Source organism: Pipistrellus hanaki, assembly GCF_964339955.1.
Source record: "Pipistrellus hanaki genome assembly, chromosome: 14".
In the NCBI taxonomy this organism is placed as follows: domain Eukaryota; kingdom Metazoa; phylum Chordata; class Mammalia; order Chiroptera; family Vespertilionidae; genus Pipistrellus; species Pipistrellus hanaki.
The window spans coordinates 3789426-3816152 of NC_140516.1; the positions used below are offsets into that span (position 1 = coordinate 3789426).

At 51.4% G+C, this 26727-nt stretch overlaps 1 protein-coding gene across 1 annotated transcript in view; it reads right to left on the reverse strand.

The window, feature by feature from the left end:
- Positions 1–3409: 3409 nt before the first annotated feature.
- The window catches only part of VSTM4 (V-set and transmembrane domain containing 4), an 86022-nt gene continuing 62704 nt past the window's right edge, over positions 3410–26727 (reverse strand). Inside the window, exon 8 of the mRNA XM_084904715.1 lies at positions 3410–3841. Coding sequence (XP_084760841.1) covers positions 3716–3841 — 126 coding nt within the window. The 3' untranslated portion in view covers positions 3410–3715. The remainder of the gene's footprint in view (positions 3842–26727) is intronic.

The following is a 26727-nucleotide window of genomic DNA, read 5'->3' on the forward strand; positions in this document are numbered from 1 at the left end:
CAAGAGAAGATCTGCAGAAAAGAGAAGGGGCTGAGCTAGAGGCTGGGAGCCAGGTCTGTGTGTCCAGGGCCTCCTCCCTGCTTCTCACTCAGCGTCTCCTTTCTTCTTCCGGGCTTCTCGCAGCTAAGACATTGCTGTGGGCAGATGTGATGGGTGGCATCCCAGCTTAGTGGCCCAAGGCGGGAGATCACTTCTTTCTCCCAGGACTGGCTAGCCAGGCCGCCTCAGGCATGCTCTGGACCCGTCGTGGCCCAGCTCAGGTTGTAGACATGCCTATAGGGCTGATGACGAACAGACCCCAGACAGCCCACAGAGCACCAGCGGGGTTAGTGTCCTCATCACAAGCGAGCACTGTGGCTTCTGGGTGTGTGGGTTGGTCCAGAGGCCTGCACACTGAAGAGTGTCCCATGCCGTGTCATTCTAACAGGGACCGGGACACCTGGCTGTTGCCTACCCTGTGAGCTAACAGTCATAGAGAGTTAAGGAAGTGGTGGCCCTACAGAAATCCCAGCCCTTTCCCAGCACGGCTTCTTCAGTTCAGGCTGGGGGTGCCTCTTCTCAGCCCCTTACTCCCCACGGTGTCTCCTGGCCACGGGTGGCGCAGGCCACAATTCACCACCTCGCCGGAGCGCACTCACTCTGCCTGCACGAACCACTGTGGTCTGAGCAATAGGCCCTTACTTGTTCTAACTTTGCTGACACGTGCAAGCAACCGTGCGTGTGCACACTTCTTATGCACAGCTGTTCCCACAGACGCCGTACAGTGAAAGCATGCCCAAGAACTCTCTAACTTCCCTTTGCATGAGTCACTTCTCATGTGTCCTCAGAAATGTCAGTGCGTGTTTGATGGCGAATTTAGTAGCAAATGAATGGGTAGAGCATTTTTTAAGTTTCCTGTGACAGTAACGTCAAGATCTTTCCCCCACAAAGGAGCACTAGCAGCACATCACGCCTTGCTCCCTGTCGGCCAGAGCGAGCTTGGAGTCTGGAGGTCAGAGCTGGCTCCTCAATCCCTTGGGAAGCCGGTCAGTAGGGGCCTTGGTCCCGCAGCTCCCTGGCTCCTCCGCCAGCAGCCCCTCGCACGCCTTAGCGTGCACCTGTGAGGCTGAGACGAGTTTGGGATAAAGAATCTGAACTGAATATATCCAATGGCTTTTAGACCAACTTGCAACTGCAGCTCTGAGAGCTGCTCTTCTCGGTGGGATGAGTTTACTTCCATGTGCGATGGCCCTACGCTCCCCGGAGTGTGAGGGCTTGCTCTGGGTGATTTAAGTTCAATCCAGTTCTGCAGGGGCCTGGGCTTCCTCCCCCATGGCCGCTCCCACCATCTCCTCTCCACATGCCCACTGCCCCTGGCACCCCCAGGGCCCATGTGGCTCTTCGTGCAAACTAGGAAATCCCTTATTTCCTCAAAACATTGAGTCCCCATGCCCTGCTGCTGCTGTGCTGTAGACACACGACATGCTGCCTGTGACACATGTGAGGCTGTCTAACTGCATACCCTCCTCCCCAGCCATGCTCTGCGAAGTTCCAGAGCGGCCTTCCAATGGTCTTTCTCCCTCAAACACTGGGGTGTGCTCCTGACCTTTGACACCTGGCAGAGAGGGAAGGGGTGAGATGCAGGTGTAGCCAGAGTGGCCTCCTCTTTGCAAAGTCAGGTTATTTTTGCTTCTGGAAAGTCATTATCTGCTCCAATTTGGACGCTTTCCAAGAAAGCACGAAGGGCTCAATTCTACTGGAGGCCTGCAGGGCACTCCTGGCCAGTGTACTCCTCAGAGAAACTCCGGCGCCTTTGGCTGCCCTCGGGCTCAGACACAAGCTAGCCGGGCCTTTGGGAGTGTCACTCAGAGTGCCACATCCTCCTTGTGGATGGAAATGAGGACTTAAATGAGATGATGTATGTAATGCTGACCTTGGAGAAGGTGCTGAATGAATAAATATTTTGGCATCATTACCTTCTTACTGAAAAATTGGTTAAAATACTATCCAATATTTGCTAAGTTCATGGGCAAATATTTACGTTTTCAAGTTACTGCAAGAGAGCCTTTGATGGTAATTTCATTTTGAAAAATGCAAACTGGCTTTAGCTTGAATGTTAACACAATGTATTTGTGTAGCAATTTACAGTGTCCAGAATATCACAACATCACTAACCTATTTCAAGAATTCTCCGAGAGGGTAAGTCACCTTTATATAAACATGAGTCTGAGACCATTAGGGGATGAGGCACTTGGCCAAGTGACATCCACATGGTTGCACAGGGGCACAGCTCACACACAAGGTTGTGTTTACAGTATGTAATTCATCACAGGTACATGGTCCCTACGTAACCAAACAATGTCTGTGGTGGGCGATAGTAACCACCAGGCGCACTCACACGGAAAGCCGTGTCCTTAACCACAAAGTTGGCAGGATGGCCCTCGCGAGAATGAGTGGGCCTCAGCGAGACCCTGGGCAACTTCCCCGCAGTGTCTACATCACAGGACCTTGCCGGACCCCCACCCAAACGCACAGGACCCTGCCAGACCCCCACCCAAACCCGCAGGATCCTGCCGGACCCCCACCCAAACCCACAGGATCCTGCTGACCCCCACCCAAACCCACAGGACCCTGCCATACCTCCACCCAAACCCACAGGACCCTGTCAACCCCCACCAAAACCCACAGGACCCTGCCAGACCCCCACCCAAACCCACAGGACCCTGCCATAACTCCACCCAAACCCACAGGACCCTGCCAACCCCCACCCAAACCCGCAGGACCCTGGCAGACCTCCACCCAAACCCAAGGACCCTGCAGGACCCCCGCCCAAACCCACAGGAAGTGCACGCACAGTTGAGGACCTGTGCCCGGTGTAGGACCGCCTTCCCTGTGGCGAGCGCTCCCACTCTTCCTGGACGTGTGAGCTCTGTCCACCACACGCCCTCCTCCCTAGACACGTGAAGCTCCACCCTGGGCGGGCAGCGCTGCTCTCCAGGATGCAGCCGTCGTCAGAGTGGTAGCCCAGGCCGTCCCGGAGGCCGCCTCCTCAGTGTGGTGATGCAGCCCCTGCGCCTCCATGAAAGATAAGCCTCCTTCGTGGAGGAAGCCCGTGTCTGTTCGAGGCTGGTACACGCTGCCGCAGGCCGGGGTCCTAGCAGAGCTCTGCTTGTCTGTGGGGGGCCTCGGAGGCAGCGCCTTGTCCGTTAGACCTCAGACTTCCCCCCACGTGCCTGTCTCCCCTTAAATCACAGGCCGGGGCATCAGTTTACAACAGGCGCTGTGTGGAGTGTCTGGCAATGAGCCTTCTGCTCTGCTCTGCTCTGCTCTCGGGCCCTGGCAACGCTCTCTGGTCTGAACACCCATCCGTCCATATGTACCGCTCAGCCTTGGCCTACAGTGGCATTTCCTCTAGTATCACAGACACAGGAAGAATACAAGATTAATATTCAGATTTAAAAGAATTAAAATCCAGAGGAAAAAGCTGAGACCGGGAAGGGGCTTGGCTCAGCAGAGCATCTCCTTGGATACCCAGAGAACACTGTCCAGAAGACTTGTCCCAGCCCATGGCCCCGCTCTGGAGCTGAGGAGCCCGGCACCGCTACAGGCACCCGGGACGCCCTAAGACAGGGACCCCACCTCACAGAAGGCACACGTGAAGATACAAAACGAGGACTTGGCTTCCCAGGTTCATAAATAACGGTGGCAGGCTGACACAGGGCCACGGGAGGAGGAGCTACAGCGAGTTCTCCTGGAAGAGGATCTGGGCGTAGACAGTGCTGGTGGGAGCACCCTTGGCCGCCCGCGGGGGCTTGGTCAGCTCCAGCTCGGCATAGGTCAGGTTCTCCTCGGCGATCCGCGGCTGAAAGACAACACAACATGGCCTTGTGTGACAGCCCGGCTCCGCCACGCTCCCTCACAGGTGCGCTCTCGTGGCACACAAAGGGAGCAAGTGCACAAACATGTACAAGGACATATAAAACCTGAGCAAAGTACACACATCTCATTCTCATGCACAGACCACTGCGCCCTGCAAAGAGACACGATGATTTAATTTCAAGTCAACACAGAACACTGGCAAAAACTAATTAACCAGGAGGCCAAAATAAACTTTAATTCTGAAAAGTAAAAATGATATCACTAGCAGTCTCTGATCCAAAGGAAAAAAGACAGGAACAAAAATCTTAGAAATTAATAGCAAAACTAGAATGCTACTATCTAGAAATTCTCTGAAATGACTTAACCCATATAAAACTAAAATTTCAGGATATCTTAAAATAATGATAAATAAAATAATACTTGCCAGAACCTAAAAAACACAGTACTCAGAGAAAAATCAGTCTTAAGTATTTATATTAAACAATATGAATTAAATGAAGCATCCAACTGAAGAAGTTAGAAAAAGAACAAAATAATTTAAATAAAAACAAAGAACCAGTAACATTAAAACCAGGCAGTGTGAATCAGAAAACAAAAAGACAGTCGAGGTAGTAGAAACATCAAAAAACTTGTGCTTTGAAAACAATAAAATAAATAAACTGAAAATAGCCCTAGCTGGTTTTGGCTCAGTGGATAGAGCACTGGCCTGCGGACTGAAGAGTCCCAGGATTGATTCCGGTCTAGGGCACATACCAGGTTATGGGCTCGATCCCCAGTGGGGGCGTGCAGTGGCAGCTGATCGATGATTCTCTCTCATCACTGGTATTTCTATCTCTCTTCTCTCCCTTTCCCTCCTCTCTGAAATCAATAAAAATATATTTAAAATAAATAAAAATAAACTGAAAATATATAAAAGGAAAAAAACAAATAAAATATGAAATAAGAAAGGAAACATAATGTAAATGAAGAAAAATTTTGAAATTAAAAAACTACTTTGCTCAACTTATTGCAAAAAATTGGAAATATGAGATAAAATGGGTAATGTCCTGGAAAATATAAATTAGAAGCATTAAGTCCAAAAAATATATGAATGTACTAACTATCATAAACAAAATAAAAGAAAGTGATAAAAGGAAGAGAGAATAAAGGAGGAGAAAGGAGAAAGAAAACATATTGTCAAAAGCTCTCTCTCACAAACAGGCAGTTCTATATGAGGATTTCTAAGAAAAAACTTTCTTTAGGGAACAGATAATTCCAATATAATTAAAATTATCCAGTACATAAAAAAATAAAAATTTGCATATTTTAGAACAATTTCATTTATTAATATAAATTTTAAATCAAATTTACTCAGTGAAAATGAAGAAGTATATTAAAAGTTGGATAATCATGTTGATTTTCTTTCTGTAATGCAAAGAGAAATCTATTACTATAATTCATAATAGTAATAGATGAAAAACCATTTTGTTATCTTTATAGATACTGGAAATTCATCTAATAAATTTTAAAAACCCTTTCAAAATTTTTGAATAAAATAGACATAAATATGTATATATTTACCATGTTTAAGGAATATCATTGAAATAAATACGTGGTGATCCAATTCCAATAATTTTAGAAGTATAAACTGCAATCATTAAAATACTGTGGTGCTGGCAAGTGAATAGACAAATGGGACTGACAAGAAAATCCAGAAATTACCCAAATATTATTTTTCAATAAATGGTGGCAGTATACTTGGGTAGCCATTTGAAAATGTATTATATCCCTGTACCAGTCTTTATACCAGAGAAGTTCCAGATGAATTTAACATTTAATGCGGAAAATAAACTCATAAAAGTGCTAGAAGAATGTATGAACAAATTAAAAATGATTTCAGCATATGAAGTGTTTTTTTTTAAAGTATGATACAAAAATTGGAAGCAATAGAGAAAAGATAAGGACATTTTCATGCTATATATGGCAAAATAGTCTCTAAATAAAGTCAAAGGCCATTAAAAAAAGGAGGAAAATATGTGTAACTCATATCAAAGGACTTTGCAATCCAACAAAGAAAAAATAACGGGCTCACAGGAGCAGAGACACACATGACTGACAGCGAAGTGAAGCAGCTTTCCCCCTAACAAGAGAACTGGGACTTCCTATCACACTTTCACCTCAGCGTCTTTCAGGAGAAGAAGCTGATGGCTGCCTGAGGGAAGGAGGGAGATGGTGAAAAAGCTGAAGGGAATTAAGAAGCACAACCTCTAGTTATAAAATAAGCAAGTGACGGGATGTAACCCACAGCACAGGGAACATATCGCAATAACTCCGTGCTGGACAGATGGGCACTAGACTTTGCACGGTGATCACATCATGAGGACTACAAACGTCAAACCATGTACACCTGAAACTGATATAGCATTGTATGTTATTGTACTTGAATCCATTTTAAAGAAAGACTGCCACAAGAAATAAAGGGAAGCAGACCCTCTTGCACATTGCTGCTGAGGGTGTGTACTGGCGCAGCAAAACCTGAGACAGTTCAGTGAGCATCCACAGAGACATTCTACATGGAGCCATGCCACAGCCTCGCCAAGCAATGACAGCACTATATATATATGAGTACCGTGTGCTTTACTGTCCTTGTGTGAATGTGTGTGAGGAAACAGACCTGCATACATGTATATGCTCAGAAAACCCTCAGAACCTGCTGGAAACACCAGAACCTGGTGCCCATCGCGCCCCCCCTTCCACACACACATACACACACACACACACACACACCCCGGGCCAGGGAGGCTCCCTCCACCTCCATCGCATACTTTGTTTCTTCTTCCTGAATTTTGTGGTAGGCGCATGTATTTAAACAATGTGCTAATTAATTCTAATTCATAATTAGAAAAATTGGCTAATTTACAGTCCTGAAAGACACATGATTTCCCATAAGCAGCCACAGGGCTGCTTTTTGTTTTCTGGCTTTGGTTGTGCTGTTGTTTTGGTTTGATTTCTGCTCCTTTGTGCTATGTCTTGGTTACCTCACAAAAATTCTGGGCAAATGAACCATCTTTGAAGCTTCTTAAAAGCACGCCCAAAGCAGAAAGCCCCCTTTCTTCTGAGTGAAACATCATAATAGGGACAGGGAGCGGGAGACAGAGAGCAGGGCAGAACTTGCGGGGCCGACTGCTGAGCCACCTCCACAGACTGGCCACGCTGACATTTCCTCGTTCAGGACATTTACAGGGATGAGAGCCCCCGTTTGTCTTCTGACACCCAAACCCTACCCTGCTTCTCAGTCGTCATCTCTCACCAGCCAACAAAAAGCCCGTCCCGTCCTGCCGTCGGTTTAATTACATTTCCCATTACGGTTCCATTTAGAAATGCCATGTGTCCTCAGATCAGCACTCAAAACCCAACTCATGTAAATTTTAGAGCCAAGATTTATGAAATCATATTGTCCAGGTGTTTTATTACATTACCGTGAAATCGCATTGTTTTCCAGTGTAGATTATCTGTTTATTCTTAAGTTATCCCATTACGTTTGGATATGAAAAATAACACTAGCTCTCTCCACGCAGGTCGCCAGGCTGGCGTGGCTGGTGTGTTGTATTCATACATTTTCATGATGTTCCTATAGTAAACATAATCTAATAAAGCCAAAGCACACTAAATAAATAATTGCATCTAGAAAAGCAATAAAAACAAATAAAATTAGTACTTTCATAAGTGGGAAGGTACTTCAATTACCGCCACAAGTGCCAACCCCCGCCCCTATAGAGCGTGTCGAATCATTTCCCTTATGCATATTTCTAGGTATAATAATTTGATTGAAGATATGAGGCAGCACGCAGGAGGCTCCAAATTGTGAAGTGTATATACAGTTTCCAACAGAAGATGCATGATGTCAGTCCCTGGCACCCTTAAAGAGCCTCTTGTTTCTGGCATGCTCCCTTGGCTGGCACAACCAACCACGTGCTAATTACCTTTCCCAGCGTGCTTCACTGGAAATGAACTCCCAAAGGCCAGGCCAGGGGGCCAGTGGAGACTCCGCACAGTGGTCACCATACTGCCCTCTTGTGCACCCAGGTTCGGGGAGGGAGGGTCAGGTGCATTGAGAAGTAGCTCAGAGAAAAGCCTCCCCGACAGTACGACGAGGAAGACTCCAGGGAAGGCAGTACACCCAGGAGCAGGTGCAGACGTAAGGTAAGTAGCTGCACGGGCGGACCAGGGGAGGACCTGCCGCGGAGCCCTGCTGGTATGGCAGGTGACGACTGTAACCTTGGCAACACGAGCGGGCCCTGAGCTTAGGCTAAAGCGTCACTCCTCCTGCCTGAGGCAAGGGGTTTCAGCAGATGGATCAAGAAGTTCCCTGGCATCTGCTGGCCCTCAGAACAACTCCCTTGGACCCCCTTCCGCTTGGCATTGCAGGAAGTGCAGTGCATGGGCCATTGGCACGCAAGCTGCAAATGGAAATGCTCTTCAACTGGCTATTTGCAAATGCTCTAGGTCCGTGGTCGGCAAATTGCGGCTTGCGAGTCACATGCGGCTCTTTGGCCTCTTGAGTGTGGCTCTTCCACAAAATACCACGGTCTAGGCGAGTCTATTTTGAAGAAGTAGCCTTAGAAGAAGTTTAAGTTTTAAAAACTTGGCTCCCAAAAGAAATTTCAATCATTGTACTGTCGATATTTGGCTCTGTTGACTAATGAGTTTGCCGATCATTGCTCTAGGTCCTGCTGAGACGCCAAGGAAAGTACTGGAAGCAGGGTTTCCAGGCCTCAGGCCTGAGCCTGACTCTTGAGCCCAATGTTGCCATCTTTACTGGCCGGCAGGTGCGGGGAGGGGCAGGCAGCAGATGTGGACCAACTGCTGGACCCCCAGGGGGGTTCTTTAGAAAAAGCCTGGAACTTTCTGAACCTGTGAGCAGCAGGTCGTTTCCTCTTTCCCAGGACTCTTTGGCTTTACTTGTTTCCTTTATATCAGCCAGAGGCTCCTGGGCAGCTTCCCTTTCTGTCCTTCCATTTGTGTTCACCTGCCTGGCATCTTGTATGCTCTGAGCCCCACTGTGTACTGTATCTTTAACCTCACTTTTCACACGTTCTCTCCGGGCCAGGTAGAACCTGCTCCTTTGTCTGCAGGGGATTCTGTGAGCAAGAGGGATTCCTCTGCAGGGGATTCTGTGAGCAAGGGGGAAGCGGTTCCGATAGAGACGCGTGGCGATGCATCCGAGGAGGAAGGGAAAAGAAAGGTCTCGGAACTCTCAGGTCAGGGGGAGTGGCCACCACCAGGTGAGCGGAGAGGCCCTGAGCCGTCACCCTGCGGCTGACCACAGCGTGCAGGTACGAGAGGAACCTGGACCTCCATGCAAACGTCAGTGGGGTGACCTTGGCCCAGTTCAATCTCAGGCCTTCAGGGATCCTCCTTGTGGATGTAAAAGAGGACTTAAATGAGATGATGTATGCAACGCTGACCTCGGAGAAGATGTTGAATGAATAAATGCGTTGGGCGTCATCACCTTCTTACTGGAGAATCGGTTATAATAATATCCATCTGTCTTTGTTCTCAATTATTTATGTTACAAAGAACTACCTAAAATATCCCTGGAAATGTTTTGACAGATAAGAAGGCAATTCTATGGGCTCAATTGTGTTCCTGCAAAATTCATAGAGGAAACCTAACCCCCGGCACCTCAGAATATGACTTCATCTGGAGACAGGTAATTAGGTAAAACATGGTCATTGGAGTGGGCCCTAGTCTAACGTGACTGACGCTGTGTAAGAAAAGGACATTAGGACACAGACACACACATCAGGAAGGTCACGTGATGACACAAGGAGAGGAAAGCCACCCACAGGCCACGGCGAAGGATCAGAAGACAACCTCTAACGCCCGGGCTCAGACGCCTGGCCCCCAGGCCTGTGAGGAGTGACGCCCGGCTGCTCCGCTGCCCCGTCTGCGATACTTGGCTGTGGGGCCTGAGCACACTGAGGCGTCAGAGAGGGCAGGAGCAGGACCGCCTCCCTCCCGGAGAGGAGAGGGCTCCTGCTCAGGGTGGTGTCTACAGCACTCAGCATCTTGTGTGGACCCAGAGGAGGGGCTGGTGCACTCACCCGTGTTCACTGGGAAACAAGCCCAGAGCAGAGAGGCGGGGGCCCTCGCAGGCAGAACCCCCGCCACAGCCCCACCCTTGCAGTGCCCCACAGCTGGGCTTGCCACTGGACACCCAGCCCTACGACTGCACTTCTCCTCGACGTGCCTCTTGCTACATCTTCCCGTGGCACCAAGAGGACTTTTAACAAGTTTTCAATTTAATTTCCTGAAGTGACATGCGGTAAACATGTTTTCCAGGTGGACATATCTACACTGTAACACGCGTACAGATGAGTGCCACCTCCATGCAGTCACACAGCAGCTCCGTCCCCCCTCACGCTACCCCTGTGGCCACGTCTTCTCTCCAACTCTGCCCCGGAGCCCCCGTCGGTTTGCTGTCACTGCGGTCAGTCTTGTCTCTTAGAGAACATCACAGGAAAGGACTCATACTGTGTGTAGCCTTTTGAGATTGGCTTTCCCCCCTCATTATCATCCCAAGTGTCGCCTATATGAACTATCTCTTCCTTTTGAGCACATTGCATGTGCTCATCCACTCGCATGCTGAGGACATTTGGGTTGTTTCAGGTTTGGGGCAGTTATGAACAGAGTTGCTATGAATCTTCACATGTAGGTTTTTTAATATGTGGCGTTTTCACTGCTCGGAATAAACACCGTGAGTGAGTTTGTTGGGTGAGGTGAACGGTATGTTTAACTACAAGAGACCACCAAAGTGCTTGTCCAGGAACCGCCTTCCTCCCCTCCTGCCAGCAGGTCTCAGAGTGCCATTCGCTCTCCTACTCGCGCACATTTGGTGCATCAGGATTTCTTCTTCGGGATTCTAGTAGGTGCCAGCGGTGTTTCCTTGAGGACCTCGCTGACCCAGACAGGAACCCCCTGCTCACCGACACTGAGTCACATTCGGTCCCTACCCAACACAGCATCGCCTCAGGAGGACCAGGAGCATGGTCACAGAGTCCTTCCTACCGCGGCGAAGGCCTCTGGCCTCCTCACAAGTGCCCGGGTCTGGAAGGCATGTCTCCCATCCCCGTCCACCTGCCCCGCGGTGCTGAGGGAGGCAGCAGCAGATGGCAGCCCGCAAGCTGGGCCTCCGCCTCTAATGTGAGCCCTTCCCCCAGTTCCAGGGAATGGGGAGGGTGTCTACAGGAGAACTGACTCATGGGCCTAAAAGTAGGAGGTAGATCCAAAGACTCCGGAGCGGTGCACTTCCGCAGAGGCTGTCTTCGAGCCCCTCACTGGTAGTTTTGAGTGTTTCATTTTGTGGATGTGTTTCCAGGATTCAAGCCAAAGATGAACATTCCTACCGGAGAGAGAGATTTCAAATTCTGTGCAGACTCCAGCAAAACCACCCTTTGTCGTAGGGACCACAGCTGAACGCGCAGGTGGAATTAAGATGCAGGAATAGAAGAAAAATGCAATTGCAGCCCCTGCTAGTGCTCCGATGTCAGAAGCTCAGTGGTAACACCATTATCCCAGCTCCGATCGATACCCAGGACATGGACGCTTATGCTGACGGCACCTCGAGTTAAAATGTGATTGCAGTGCTCCTGGAGCTGACTATCAGGAATCCATTTACCCAAGAGAGAATTACATAGTGCCCGGGCAGACTTCCTCTTCCCCCTCGGAGATAAGTGCTCATTTTTTATTCAGCAGAGTAGTACCTGGTAAAACAACTTTCCTCATCATGCGAGGACGCGGAGAGTCTGGCCACTGAGGGGCTGTGCGCTCAGTGAAGCTCCGTTTGATGAAGGGCCCTCGATGGGTCCACTCAGGAGGGGAGAGGTTGCTGTGGTCCCTGGCGGTCCTGTTGGAATCAGTGTGTCTTGGATATGAATGTGACTTAATTTTGAGTTCCACAAGCCTGCCGACTGGCGTATTTATTTATGCTTTAACATATTATGAAGAGAAGTTGAGTTCCTTGAGATGCAAGTTAAGTGAAAGAAAATCAGAATGAACAAAAGACACATCTTCCCCAGGCAGAGATGTTAAACAATGACATAAAGGACACGATCCAAAAGGGGCTTGGGAAGTGACAGAGTGGTGGTTGAGAATCAGAACTCAGCAAATGTTAACTAACCTTCACCGTCTCATTTGGCCCTCACTCCAGCCTTGTGGGGTGGCCCAATGGTCATGCCCACTTCAAAGATGAGCAAACAGGCTGGAAAGGGCAGGTAACTGTCCTGCCAGCGTGGTTCAGTTGGTTTGAGCATCATCCTGTGTACTAAAAGGTTGTGGGTTCGTTTCCCGGTCAGGCCACATGTAGGAGGCAACCACTAATGTTCTCTGTCTCTCTCTCTCTGTCTCTCTCTCTCTCTCTCTCTCTCTCTCTCTCTCTTCCCCCTTCTGCTTTTTCCCCTCTCTAAAATCAATAAAAGTAAAATGAAATAAGATACAGGCAGGTGACCTGCTCAAGGTCATGCAGCATCACTGGCTGGTGTCTGGATTCTTACACGTGACCAGGACTCTGTGGTGAATGCCTGGACCCAGGCGAGCCAGCCAGGCAGACACAATCCCCAAGATTCCAGGGGGAAAAGGCGACCTTCCAAAGACAACAGGAAAGCTTTAAGGGCACAAACCCTCACCGTGGAGAGTGGGTTCCAGACGGGCCTCCACTGCTCTGTGGGTGGCTAAGCGTCAGCTCACCGGCTGCGGAGGAAGGCAGCTGACCCGCCCCGCAGAGGCGGGGGCCTGGGGTGGGGTCGGGGCCGAGGGCCTAGGAGTGCAGCCCTGAAGACCCTCTGAGGGCAGACACAGGAGGCGCTGATGGAGCGGACAGTGGGGAGCAGGAGAGACACTCACGGAAATGCCTGCAGGTGACCCCAGCTTCCCGCCAGGTTCTTCGCCTCCGAGGAAGGAACAGATACCTCCGGGCAGTGCAGCTGGTCGGGGTGCAGCTCCGAGTGGAAGGCTGGGGGTGAGGTGCCCACCGACTCCTGATTAGAGGTGACCGCTGGTCAGGTGGAAGCGCGAAGCAGAGACAGGTTGATGGCATAACGGAGACGTTCTGTGAGTGACCATGGAGCCACACCCAGGTCCACGCATGCGTCTCCTCGAGGGGAGCTCCGTGCCCCGAGTGGACCTCCGGCTCCAGCAACGTAAACTGATCCCAGCTGCGCCCTCAGAGCCGAGGGCTAGGACTGCTGCCCCATGTCCAGCACCTGGTGGCTGCGGCCCAGGCTTCCCTTAACACGCTGAGCCAGGGGCCAGGACCTTGGTCACTGCACGTGGAGACACAGGTGCCTCAGAGAACCAAATGCAACTTCCTCTGCTGCTTCAGAAATCTGCATCCGAATCCATACCCGGGGTTCTGTCTGCAGACTCCCGCCCCACATCCAGCCTTCACAGGGTTACCCAGCGACTGACAGCCAGGAAGTAACAGTGTTCTCTGGGATTGCATAGACTGGAAGGAAGGATCTGACGCTCGGAGAGGTCCCAGATGGAGATGAAGATTTGAAATTCCTATCTAGGCTTGTTGGCACCTGAGGCTGGACAAAGTCACTCAGAAATCTTGAGCAGATCAAGTTCACATCACGCTCTTGAGTCTGTAGCAGTCAAAGGCTGCTTAGCAAAGGGTGTTCCCTTTGCTAAGGAATTGGCAGGACAGACGGTCACGTGCCCCTGGCTTAGGGCTCAGAGGTGACCGAGTGACCAGGCACAGAAAGGCCGAGGCTCTGCAAGTCGTTGGAGAGATGAATGTCCCTAGAGCTAAGCCACGCGTGTTTGGGAAGCGAAAATGTCATTATAGCTAATGCTCTCGGGAGGTCCCGATACATGAGACCTGCTGATGGCACAGGGCCCGCTTCGGATCGAACAGTCGAGCTCTCATTTCCTCTCCCCCCGGGAGCAGAGATGAATGCTTCCCAGCTGCCTTCCCAGCGCCTTCCTGGCAGTGCTGCTGAGAACGCCTGTGCGCAGAGAATGTGCGTGTCTGGGCATCGGCTCTGTGCCGGCTGCACTGCCACTCCGGCCTGGAACACTCTCGGTCCTCCAGTCGCCTGTGGCGTGACGCTCTCCGATCATCGGACTGTGCCAGGCCGTCCAGGTCACCAGAGAGCATGGCTCTCGGACACAGGACTTTCACGTATGAGCTGTGTGACCTTGGGCCAGTCACTGAGCCTTTCTGTGCCTCCACTTCCACACCTGTAAGGTCAGATTCAAAGTATGCCTATCTCACAGGGTTATTTTGAGGATTAAATGCATTGATAAATGTAATATAATTAGAAAATGACCTAATAAGTAAATGGTAATGTTACCTAAGTATGAAATTATTATTCCTATGATAATTATTATAAAGTAAATGTCGCTTTAATAGTTGGTCTCTTTGCAATGTTTAGAGGCAGAGAGAAGAAGACACTCAGAGATCGTTTGGAAAATGTCACGTAACAGACTGATGGAGGCCGCTGGCCTCGGGCCGGTGCCGAAAGGTCCCTTGGTATTTTTTAATAGCAGGAGAGGTAATCCTTCTTAACAGACAGACCACGCCGTGCTGCTCACGGCTCTGCGCAAACCCTCCAGCGGTTTCTCATGGCACCAAGAATGAACCCCCGAGTCCCGGTCAGGCCCCAGCCTGCCGCGATCCTGCGTGGCACTCTGGCCTCGCCCCCACACAGAGCTGCAGCCGTAGGTCGCCTGTGTCTTGGACACACCAGGACGGCACCGCTGGGTGTTGGCCAGGCCGTGCTCTCTGCCTGGAATGTTCTTCCCACGCAGCAGAGTGGCTTTGCTGCTGTGAATAACCAGCCAGGCCTCTGCACCAAGGAGACCCCTCCCCACAAACACCACCCTCTGTGGCTCCCTTGCTCCCCTCCATTGCCCCGCAGAGCACGTATCACCTCAGCATTACAGCATCCTGTCCCCTGGGATACCTCCTGCCTTCTCCCACCAGATGTAACTGTAGCCCCTAATATCTACTTAGCCCACGGACAACTCTACGCAGAAGGTACTCCTGCATCTCACTGGACACACGTGGCAACGGAGGCACAGAAAGAACACGCCTTGGCCAACAGTGGGGACGTGGCCGCGCCGGTGCTGCAGAGGGGCAGCCACCGCGGGCAGGGGCTGGGCCGCTGCTCACTGCTGCAGCTGGCGGTGCTGGGAACTGCTGAGGAACCTGCTCTCCGAGAAAAATGGCTCTAACTTTCCACGTTTGGTGATTCCACGTGGAAATCCCCCCACAAGGGCTGCTTTCAAGATGCCGATAGACTTGCCCCTCCTGGATAGGAGTGGGCTGGAGCACGCCGCTGACATCACTGAGCTCTTAGGGAGACATGCTCAGTGCCACCTGGCACATAGGAAACAGACATTTAAACAAGGAATGCTGCCCGCCGGCCACAGTTTGACATTCTTGGAGGGTTTCCTGAGCATTTCTGCTGAGACACAGCAGAGCCCAGAGCCCAGTGGGGGAGAACAGGGACCTAAAGCCAGGTGTCTGGCCAGACCAACTCTGGCACTTCCTGTTGCAGCAGCTTGTGCTGTGCTCTTACCTCCCTGTGCCTCCCACTTCATTTATGAGACGGAGATAATAACAATGCAGAGATGCACCGATGTCAGCACTGGGGTCGTGCCTGCTTTGGGAGGTAGCATCATCACCATCACTACCTTCATCAGCATCATCACCACCATCATCACCACCACTGCAATCACCATCTATCATCATCATCATCTTCATCACCATCACCACCACCACTGCAATTCCCATCTATCATTACCACCACCTTCATCAGCATCATCACCATCACCACCTTCATCACCATCATCACCACCATCACCATCACCACCACCACCATCATCATCACCACCTTCATTACCATCACTACCACCATCACCACCTTCATCACCATCATCTCACCACCACTACAATCACTATCACCATCATCATCTTTATCACCATTACCACCACCATCACCTTCATCACTATCATCACCACCACTGCAATCACCATATCATCTTCATCATCACCACTACCATCACCACCATCATCATCGTCATCAGCATCATCACCACCATCATCATCATCTTCATCACTATCACCACCATCATCGTCATCAGCATCATCACCACCATCACCACCATCATCACCATCACCACCACCACTACAATTCCCATCTATCATTACCACCAGCATCATCACCATCACCACCTTCATCACTATCATCACCATCACCACCACTGCAATCACCATCTGTCACTATTACCACCTTCATCACCATCATCATCACCATCACCATCACCACCACCATCACCATCACCACCTTCATTATCATCACTACCACCATCACCACCTTCATTACTATCATCTCACCACCACTGCAATCACTATCACCATCATCATCTTCATCACCATCACCACCACCATCACCTTCATCACTATCATCACCACCACTGCAATCACCACATCACCTTCATCACCATCACTACCATCACCACCTTCATCAGCATCACTACCATCACCACCACCATCATCGTCATCACCACCATCATCATCTTCATCACCATCACCACCACCATCACCACCATCACCACCACCACTGCAATCACCACCTATCTTCACCACCACCTTCATCAGCATCATCACCATCACCACCACTTGCATTATGTCATGGACACAAAGTACAGGGCATAAACCAAGCATTAAGAAGAGATATAAACAGCAGTAGGTATGTGAGCTCATTCATCGAGTTCATATGTAATGTGGGCAATGGGTGCATACGAGTGAATTCATGTTTGTATTCGTATCTCTATGCACGCTCTAATCAGAAATTCACTAGGCTGCTGCCTTGGGCATCCCACGTTGCGTTCATAAATTCAGCTTCAGAAAGTTATGATAATAAATTAGAATTGAATCAGCCAGAGAAACAAAATCCTCTTAAAGGTAATGCTACTTTGTCATGAATTCAGAATTTCACAGATTTCCTTCTTGATATAAGTTCCTCGCTGGATTTAACACATACAATGATAATGTTTTCCTTTTTTTCTGAAATGGCTCTTCATTTCTAGCATTCTCAATCTAAGATTGAAAAAGTCTTTTAATATCCACTCTGAAGTGCTCTGCATTCAAAACTGAGGTTTTAAATGAAATAAGTTTTTTTTTTAAATATCAAATGTGAGCACAAATGATATTGTTCCATGAGATTACAGAAATAAAATAGAGTGGAAAAGTTAAGAAACAATTTCCCAGTAGGGCAATGCCTGCGGCAATGAGGTGCCCAATTAAGGCAGCAGATCCGCTGAGCGGAGAGGGAAGCACGCTAGCACTCTGCAGGGACGCTGCCTGCAGACACTTGGCCGTCCCAGGCCGGCGCCCTGGCCCCAGGGAGGCCTCCCGGCCAGGTGGGGAAGCCTGAGCGGCCAGGGGGGATGTCTGAGCGGCCGGGGGGCAGGCCTGAGCGGCCAGGGGGGATGTCTGAGCGGCCGGGGGGCAGGCCTGAGCGGCCGGGGGGCAGGCCTGAGCGGCCAGGGGGCAGGCCTGAGCAGCCAGGTGGGGGGAGGTCTGAGAGGCGGGTACGTTCATGGGCGAGGTCCGCTGGACCTTGGGCCTGGTGCACCTCTCTGCCACCTGTTTGCCTTCACCGGGTGCTGCGAGGGCCATGCTCCCGTCCCCACGGCACCGTGCACACTGCCTTCAGGGCACTCAGTAACCGCCTGGACGGGCGGTGGGCTGCAGTGGCCACGTGAGTCAGTGGTGTAGGACGGGGACACGGCCAAGGCGGTCAGCCCAGAGTCACCTGTCCCTCCCCCCCAGCACAAACCACCCAGCGGGCGGTTCCTCACAGCACTTTTGGGGGAGGGCCCTGTGTTCTCTGGAGTCCTCAGGACTACTGAGGCATCAGTCTGAAGGGCTGCCTGGAGTCACAGCATGGTGGCCAGTCGTTAATAAAAGCAGCCTCCACCAGCCTCCGAGTGGCTGAGGAGCCCCACCTGGTGGCTGTCTGTGGACGGGGTCGGGGCAGGGCTGGTAGGGCGGGGGGCTCACAGCAGCCTCGTGCTGCCAGGAAATGCCAGCCTAGGTCAGTGCCAACAGCCCTTCATAGATGCTCCCACTTCTGCTCCGGGAGGCCTGGTCCCTTCTCCCTGACGTCGCATTCCACACATGGAAGGGCCCCCACTCTCTCCGATTGCAAGAAGCCCGGGGACCAATGACTTCGTTCCCCCGGGTCCTCCCTGCGGTCCACGCGCTCCGGCCCTGGACACCGCGGGTGCAGGCCCGAGGGAGCGGGAACGCCGTCTCCGAAACGGCAGCAGCGCGGCGCGGCGGAGCTCTTACTCGGGTAATACACTGTACGTGTGGTTGTGGGTTTCTTCCTTTTTAATTTTAAAGCGAGATTATGAACATATTTTATGCAGGTTAATATATCCTTTTCATGCGCATCTAACTGAAAGCAGTTCTATCGAGCAAATGAACGACAAGAGGGATTCCCGGGCTTATTATAAACATCCCTCAGAACCTGAGGCGCGTCCTCCGGAACGTGTTGCTGGGATTTGGGTTATTACTGCAACCCTCCCCAGCTCTCATGGTGCCGAGTGCCTCAAAGTCCTCTCCGCTCCCGCTCAGAGCCGCCCTGTCCTGGCCGTGTGCTCTCCGCCGTGAGGACCGACGGCGAAGGGGCTCCTTCCTGACCCGGGCCAGCGCTGACCGGCGGGGGGCTGGTTCCCAGGCAGGTTTCCTCTCCAGGGTCATGCAGTGCGCGCTTCTGTTCCGCCCGCTGCGTGCCCTGGCTGTGCGGTGGGTTTGCCACAGACTTTACACCCGACAGACAAGCAGGTCAGATTCCACCTGTGAAAGGCCCTGACCACTGGGCGGCTGCCCCGCTGAAGAGGGGACACGCTCTCCAGGAAGGGTCTCAGGATGACGGAGCCACGGTGCCCTTTGGGAGCAGATCCTCAGGTTTACATTTCTTTGCGGCTTAAATAAGAAAAGCCCACGGCTCCCTGGGGCTCACCTCCCTTCTGACAAGGTCAGCGGGTCCTGTCTGGAGGCAGCTGCCGCGATGTGTCTGCTCTTTGATGGTCCTCGCATTTATCTGGGGTCGTTTGGCGTGCTGGTGCAGATGTGAGTTCAATAGATCCAGGATGGGACTTACACCATGCGGGGGACTCCCAGGCTGCTGGCCCACGGACTTCACACGGGGTAGTGAAGAGTTAGAGCTCCAGTCTCAGACACCTACCCTCACTCATCCCTTCATTTCATGCACACGAGCCAGGTTCTCTATTGGGGACACAGGAGTGGGAAGACAGGTCCTTGGTGCCTTTAAAACTAGCACTAATGAAAATGGAACACGTGCATCAAAGGACAATCAAGAGAGGGAAAAGCAATGGACAGAATGGTGAAAATACTCGCAAATTATGTGTCTGATAAGAGTTGAATATCCAAATATCCTATATAATAAAAGGCTAATATGCAAATGATCAAATGGTGGAATGACCATTTGATCATTTGCATATGATGAACACTGACCACCAGGGGACACTCAATGCAGGAGCTGCCCCCTGGTGGTCAGTGTGCTCCCAAAAAGGGACAACCACTCAGCCAGAAGCCAGGCTCAGGGCTGGCAAGCACAGCAACAGTGGTGGGAGCCTCTCCTGCCTCCAGGGCAATCTAAGGATGTCTGACTGGTGGCTTATGCCCAGTAAGCTAGTCAGACATCCCCCCAGGAATCCCGGACTGCGAGAGGGTGCAGGCCAGGCTAAGGGACAACCCCCACGTGCATGAATTTGGTGTACTGGGCCTCTAGTATATATATATAAACAACTCCTACAATTCAACAACAAAAAGAGCACCGCTGATCATCAAGGAAACAACAATGAAAACCACAGTGAGATGCCACCTCACGGCCATCACGTGGCTTTTATAAAAAAGCTAAGTACTTAGTGTTGGAGAGGCTGTAGGAAAATCAGAACCTTACGCACCAACATTCCCTTGGTGGGAATGGAAACTAGTACAGCAGCTATGGAAAACAGTATCGTTTCATTTCCTCAAAACATTAAACAGAATTACCGTATGATTTTACTTCAGTGATTGCACTTCTAGGTATATATACCAAAGGATTGAAAGCAGGTACTCAGAGAGGCTTGCACATCCATATTCACAGAAGCACTATTCCCAGTAGCAACCCAAGAGCCCACTGACAGATGGGTGAGCAGAATGAGGCGTGGACACACAATGCAGTATCCCTCCTCCTTGGAAAGAAGGAAATTCAGACACATGTTGCAACATGAATGATCCTTGATGACATCGGACCAAGTGAAATAAGCCATCACGGACATACACTGAGGGAGGCCACTCACGTGGGACGCCTAGAGGAGCAGTCAGAGTGAAGGAAGTGGAGGGTGGTTTGCGGGCTGCGGAGGAGAGAGAGCTGGATGAGCACAGATCGGCAGGATGAAAGATTTCTGGAGATAGTTGGCACAACAACGTGAATGTCCTAACACTACTCGACGTCCACTTACAACAGGACGGCAGATCTTAGGCTACTATTGCAGCACAATTAAAGAACAGTTCCTGCGTCTGTACTGCTACATGCATCTGGCCTGCGCAGAGTAAGAAAGGGAGGGTCACATGGTTCCCGCAAGGAGAAAGTGAGGTCAGGCGGGTGAACGCGTCAAGGTGGAGGGGGAAGCACTGAAGTACGGGTGAGTCCAGGTGCTGTGGGCCCAGGAGAGGCCCTGGCGGAAGGTGGACAGGGAGGTGGTGAGCGTGTGAGCCAGCTGGGCAGTGACAGGAGGAAAGGGTTGAGGCTGGGCACCCCAAAACGTAACAGGCAGGCTGGGTCCTCAGGAACAGGGCTGAGGGAGGAGGCAGCTAGACCCGGGACAGGACAGCCACTCCGAGGAGGGCTGCAGGCGCTGCAGGCGGCAGTGAGGAGGTGCAGTGTGCTAGGCCACTGTAGCCGTGTGACAGCTCCCAGGGGAGAGTCCCACAACCAGTCAGAACCAGTTTGGAAGTATCTCGCAGACCCAGGTTGGAGAGAAAACGGGCTGCATAGGTTGTGCATTCAAGGGGAAAGGAACTGAGCCGCCAGCACTGTCGAAGTAGGGAAGGCAGCAGCCTGCCCGCCTGGGAGTGGCCACCGGCCGGAGGAGTGCCGGTAGCTGGGCGATGGCCGGGAGCCATGTTGCCTCCAGGGACAGGGCATTGGTGCATCCAGGAAGCAGAGAGAACAGATGAACTGAGACGTGTCACCAGGGCTGGTGGTGGGAAGGGCGTGGCCCACACGGCCATTAATTCTGACCTCTGGGCTAACCTAGGTTTGTGGGAAAGTGGCCTGAGGGGCGGGAGGCCTCACACAGCACGTGGTGAGTGAACAATCTTGCAGGGGAGTTGCCAGCCCTGTGGGTGGGCAGGACACAGGCCTTGGGGCCACTGGGAAGAGGACCTGGGCCAATGGGGTGCCAGGCAGAGCAGGAGACAGATGCAGGCCTGTGTGCCCTGCCTTCACAGCAAGCCACGCCTCCTCCTGGAGGGGGAATGACATGGACAGAGCTGGGATGCAGGCAAACCCCTAGGCAGCCACGTTGGGGAGGGACGGGAACAAGAGAGATAGGATGCAGGAGGACCCTGGGAAACAGACGGGACCACAGCCCAGGAAGTTCCAACTTTCTGTCTCCGTCTTTGCTCACAAGAATCACCTTCTCCTGCAGCAGGAGTGCGGCCTCCCTGCACCCAGGGCTGAGGGCGCCAGGATGCCTTCCCTGCACCAGCAGGCAGGGCCACCTCCGTGAGGAGGGCAGAAAAGTGATTTAGCCCCGAGGTGACAGCTCTCCCCTCCCGATCAGCTTTGGTGTCTTAAAGTGATGTGTCCTTGGCTGCTGGCGGCTGGAGGCTGAGGTCTGCCTCTCTCCCCTGGGGTCTCTCCCCCAGCCCGGCCCATGAGAGTGAATAAACAGGGCCCGGCCTTTCTCAGCTCTCTCCCAGACCGGAGGCAGGGACAGCCTTTCCTGACACGTGGGAATCAGGGGGAATCAGCACCAAGGGTGCTGGGATCTGGAGTGCGGGGACACCCACCAAGGGGAGGGAAGGCGTCCCAGGAGGCTCCCAGGGGCTCCCCAGGGTCCCTCCCCCGATGAAGGGAACACTACACGTGTGAACTGTGTGGAAGCGCTCCCTGCCCGGAGGATGAGGAACACGGCACTGGGACGAGAACTCCTGCTGCACAGGCGCGGACCAGCTGAGGGCCTCAGGCCAGCTGACCGGCAAAGCGCCTGCGCGGCCAGTGGCCTCAGCACCTGCTGGCCAGCTGTGGAGGCAGGTGCTGTGTTTGGCTGTTTTGTTAGAAATGTGGAGGGCAGTTTCCACACCTTGATGATAAAATGTTTACAATGCCTTTCTTGCCTCTCTTTGCTTCTCAAGTCCTCTCATTTTAACTTGCAGCCACGGTCAGTCGCTGATGCATATGCTCCTCCCCAGCCCCACTCTGCCGTGGACCTTACGCAGGGCTGCCGCTCGCTAGCGCTTTGTGGGTGACACACAAGGCCCAGCTCCTCGAGTCTGCCTGGACACGGAGCTCCACCAAGAGCTGATGTGCACACTGAGATGGGAAATGGGCCATAAAGGCCCTGGCAGAGGAGCTGGCACCCAGTAGGTGCTCAGTGAACTGAGCTTCTCCCTCCCCGTCAATGGGTCCGTGGAGGCAGCGGGCAGGCTGGTCTCTCCTGTCAGGTCAGCCCGTATCACCATCATGCCAGGCCAAAGGACTACTGGGCTCAGGCCTGGCCGCTCCTGGAAGATTGTGGAAAAATGAAAAACTACAGAATTAAATGCCTAAAGTGGCACCAAAGGCCCCCCAAAAAGATGCCTCCAAGCTATTTTCTGAATTACCCACCAAAGTCTGCGTGAGTCAAGTAACTATTGACTTTAGTCTCAGTGGCATCAAGCCTTATTGATCTGAGAGGCAAACATTGACCAGCGTGAGCCGGGTCGATGCTGCCTCCTGGGAAAATAAATCTTAGTTTAACTAAAACCTGCAGGCAAGGCCTGGACCACTGCTCAGACAGCGGCATCTCCCATCAGCGCCTCCCGACTGTGCTTTGTAGTAACTGAAAACCAGTTCCCAAATTCACTTGTTTCTTGTTGGTAAAGAAAATGTTAAGTCTTTTTATATCTTGGAATTTAAAACACTATTCTTGGGAGCACTTCCATAAAACAAAGACTCTGAAGTGCTGAAGTGCAACAGAACTGCCCAGGACTTACTTCCCGTGAAAAATCTCAAACACACACACACACACACACACACACACACAAAAAAAAAAAAAAAAAAAAAAAAAGTCAACATGGAAACCAGTAGTCAGGACCAGCATCAGCTCTGAAAACACTGTGGAGGCCACGGTTTTAAAATGGCTGGAACTGCTGAGGCAGCATCCCAGGCCCAACAGGCAGGTGCACAGCTGGTGTCTATGTAACGGATCAATGAACGTGGGGACCCCCTGGCAGTGGACAGCAGAAAGTGACCCATTCATGACTGAGGACACCGCAAAGGGCCGTCCACGGGCGGCACTGTGGCCCCAAGAGGGGTCCTGCCCTGGGAGTCGCAGGAACTCCCTTTCCTTACACTAGGGGTGTCGAACTCAATCAGAGAAGGGGCCAAAATCTAAAATCCAGCCTAAATCGCGGGCCGAATGGTTTACTGAACAGTCATAAACTGACAATGTCATAAACTGACAGCGGAATGCAGTGATGACAGCGCGGTGCGGGCCACATTGCAAGGCCTGGCGGGCTGGATTTGGCCCGCGGGCCTTGTGTTTGAACATGTGCCTTACACTGTGTCCTCACACGCAAACCCAGGGCGGGCGGGGCTCACTGCGGGGTTAATGTGATGCCATTAAAAAGTATCTCTGCGTCTCCATGAGCCAGTGAGGGGACTCATTTGCACGAGCGTATGGTATGTGCACCTCTTCTTTATGACGTGCACGTTTCTGACTCTCCCGTGTTTTATGACGCTGTCACTTCTTGCTTCATTGGTGTCGTGTATTCTAGTGGTGAGAGTAAGGGCGTGAAAAGGTACGGCGGCAGACATCAGCAGTAGCTGCTCCTGTTGTTGCCGTGGTGAGAGCTGGATAGAAACAGCAGGTCTTTAGGCTCCTTAGAGAGGATGGAAGGCGCGACATTTACAAGGCACAGCCACTCATGAGACTAATAAATATCCGAATTAAAAATGAAAGAGCTGAGAGATACGTGCAGGCCCATCCTAACCTGCCGTGGCCTGCACAGTTGAGAGGCGGTGGGCTCAGCCTGTCCATCTCAGGGAGACTGTGTCTCAGGGTGGGACGCTGGGTGCTCACAGGCAGAGGGAGGACTGGCACAGGAGAGGTGCTCCTTGTGTTCAGCCTGGCCCCGAAGGCCGACTGTGTGCCTGAGATCTGCTGGAACCGGCGAGACCTCTGCCGCCGCACTCAGGAATGAGTGTCCACAGAGCAGAACTGGTGAAGAATGTCTGATGAACTCACACTGAGCCCACAATGCACGGCGGGCCAAAGGCTGCCTTTGGAAAACAGGTGAGCCAGCTTCTCCAACAGAAGGGGGGACCGGGGCCCAGAGAGGCAAGGGTGGGCAAGGCTGGACCACTAAAGACATCAGCCGAACACAGAGACCCGGATTCCACTCCGAGGCCAATCCTCCAGGGAGCAGGTTCGCACTTTACATTCCGGTTCAGAAGGACCCAGGTTCAAGTCTGCCTGCCACCCATAGCTGCTGACCTTCCATAAGTCACCGCCTCTCACCGTCCCCACGGGCAAAAGCAGAAGGCAGAGCTGGCATCAGCATCACCGACACTTCCACCTGCTGGCCATTGTGCTGGGCATGGGCACCAGCCCCGGCCACAGGCGAGCTCCCTGCCTGCGCAGACTGCATTCTGGCAGGAGAGCGGAAGTGAACAGGTAAACATACGTTTGTGAGGGCGCCTCTGAGGGGCGAGCCATCAGCAGTGCCGTGTTTGAATCAGGATCTTCAAAAGCTTCTGCACTGAGTGTATGTGAATAGAGACCAGGGGCGGGGGGTGGGGGAGAGTGGTAAGCCACAGGCGGAGGGTGGGCAGGAAGAGTGGACAGCGGCTGCAAAGGCCCTGGCAGACCTTTTGGGTGTTTAAGGACTAGCAGGAAGGCCAGTGTGGCCGGAGGGGAAGGGGAAAGGGGAGGGGGAGACAGTAAAAATTGTGTCCGAGAGGTAATGGGGTCCAGACCGCGTAGGGCTGTGCTGACTGACACGGCAGCCTCCAGCCACATGCGGCTCCTGAGCACCTGAAGGGTGGCCCTGCCCTGAGGTGCTGCACGTGGAGCACGCACACTGGGTTCTGGAGATTCAGCAGAACAAAAGCTGTCAAACGTTTCACTATAACTTTATATTGATTGTATGTTTGAGTGATGATATCTTTGAGATAATGGGTTAAATAAGCCATATTATTAAAATTGGTTTCATCTATTTCTTTTCACGTCCTTACTGTCACCACTAAGAACATATGACTTACATATGTGGCTTACATGACACAGGGGTTGTAGGTCAGGTAGGAGTTGGGCGTTTATTTTGAGTGGAATGTGATATAAATGGGTGTGCACATATCACACTTAGCACGTTTCCAGAGCACAGTGGGAACATTTGTGATCTGGATTTCCCTCCAGACAAACTCCTCAACTGTAACAGGCAGATGGTGATGAAGGGGAAGACACTGAACTCCAGAAAGTAAAGGCTAAGTTTAAACAGTTGTTTACAAGGTAGTGCTAAGACCAATGAAACTAGCAAGCAAAGATTACTGAAATCTAAAACAAAGAAAATAAAAAAGAATCTGACAAACAGAACTGGTTCGTTCCTAAATTCCAAATGGCTCAGAGAAAAACAGACATAAAAGTGCAAGTATTCTGTGTTAGCCCCCTGGTGGAGTGAACTGCTCCGTGCCTTCCACCTGTGTCTCCATGATGCCAGTGAGGGGAACCATTTTCATGAACTTATGGTATGTGCACCTCTTCTTTATGATGTGCACGTTTCTGACTCTCCCCTTTTTGTGACGCTGTCACTTCTTGCTTCACTGGTGTCCTGTACTCTAGACTGTCCTTTGTCAGACATTCTCTGGCCTGTCTTTTCATTCATGTATTCACAGCTTTAATCAGAACAGACCTTCTAAATTCCAACATAACCCAAATGCTCCCATCTTTTCTTTTATGTCTAACAAACCTGTGCCTACCCCGGCGTTCGGGAGACATGCTATCTTTAGGAAACTGTTTTTTCCTTGTTCCTTCAGTCTCTGCTCCTTCTTTAGTCCGTGTGTGGTGTGAGGTAGGGGCTCTGCTACTCCGTGGCTTAGATGGTCCAAGAGGCCCATTACCTCACCCCACACTGTGATGCCACTTCTGTAGTCAATCAATGAGGACAGACATGTAGATCGGTTTGGAGTTGTTGATTCTGTTCGTTGGTCTATTTGTCTACCTCTGTGCTAGCACCATACTGAATTATTGTGCTTCAATGTAATCCTTTGGAGTTGGTATTAACTTCTGGGTCCTTTTCCTTCAAGAGCAGCTTGGCCCTTGGCAGCTCGTATAAATTTCAGAATAGCTTTGCCAGTTTCTCTCCCTCTCTCTCCTGCACAACCGATGAACAATAATAAGCAACAGTATGATTAGAAACGAAGACCATAAAATACCCAACACGAACACTGATATAAAGAAATTAGTGAATAAATAGATAAGGGAAGGGGTCCATCTGCTCCTTTGAAAAGAATTTCAAATAGTAAATGCGGACAGATTGAGGAAAATAGCAAATCACCATTAACACACCGTAACAACTTCCACCGATGAATGCTAAGG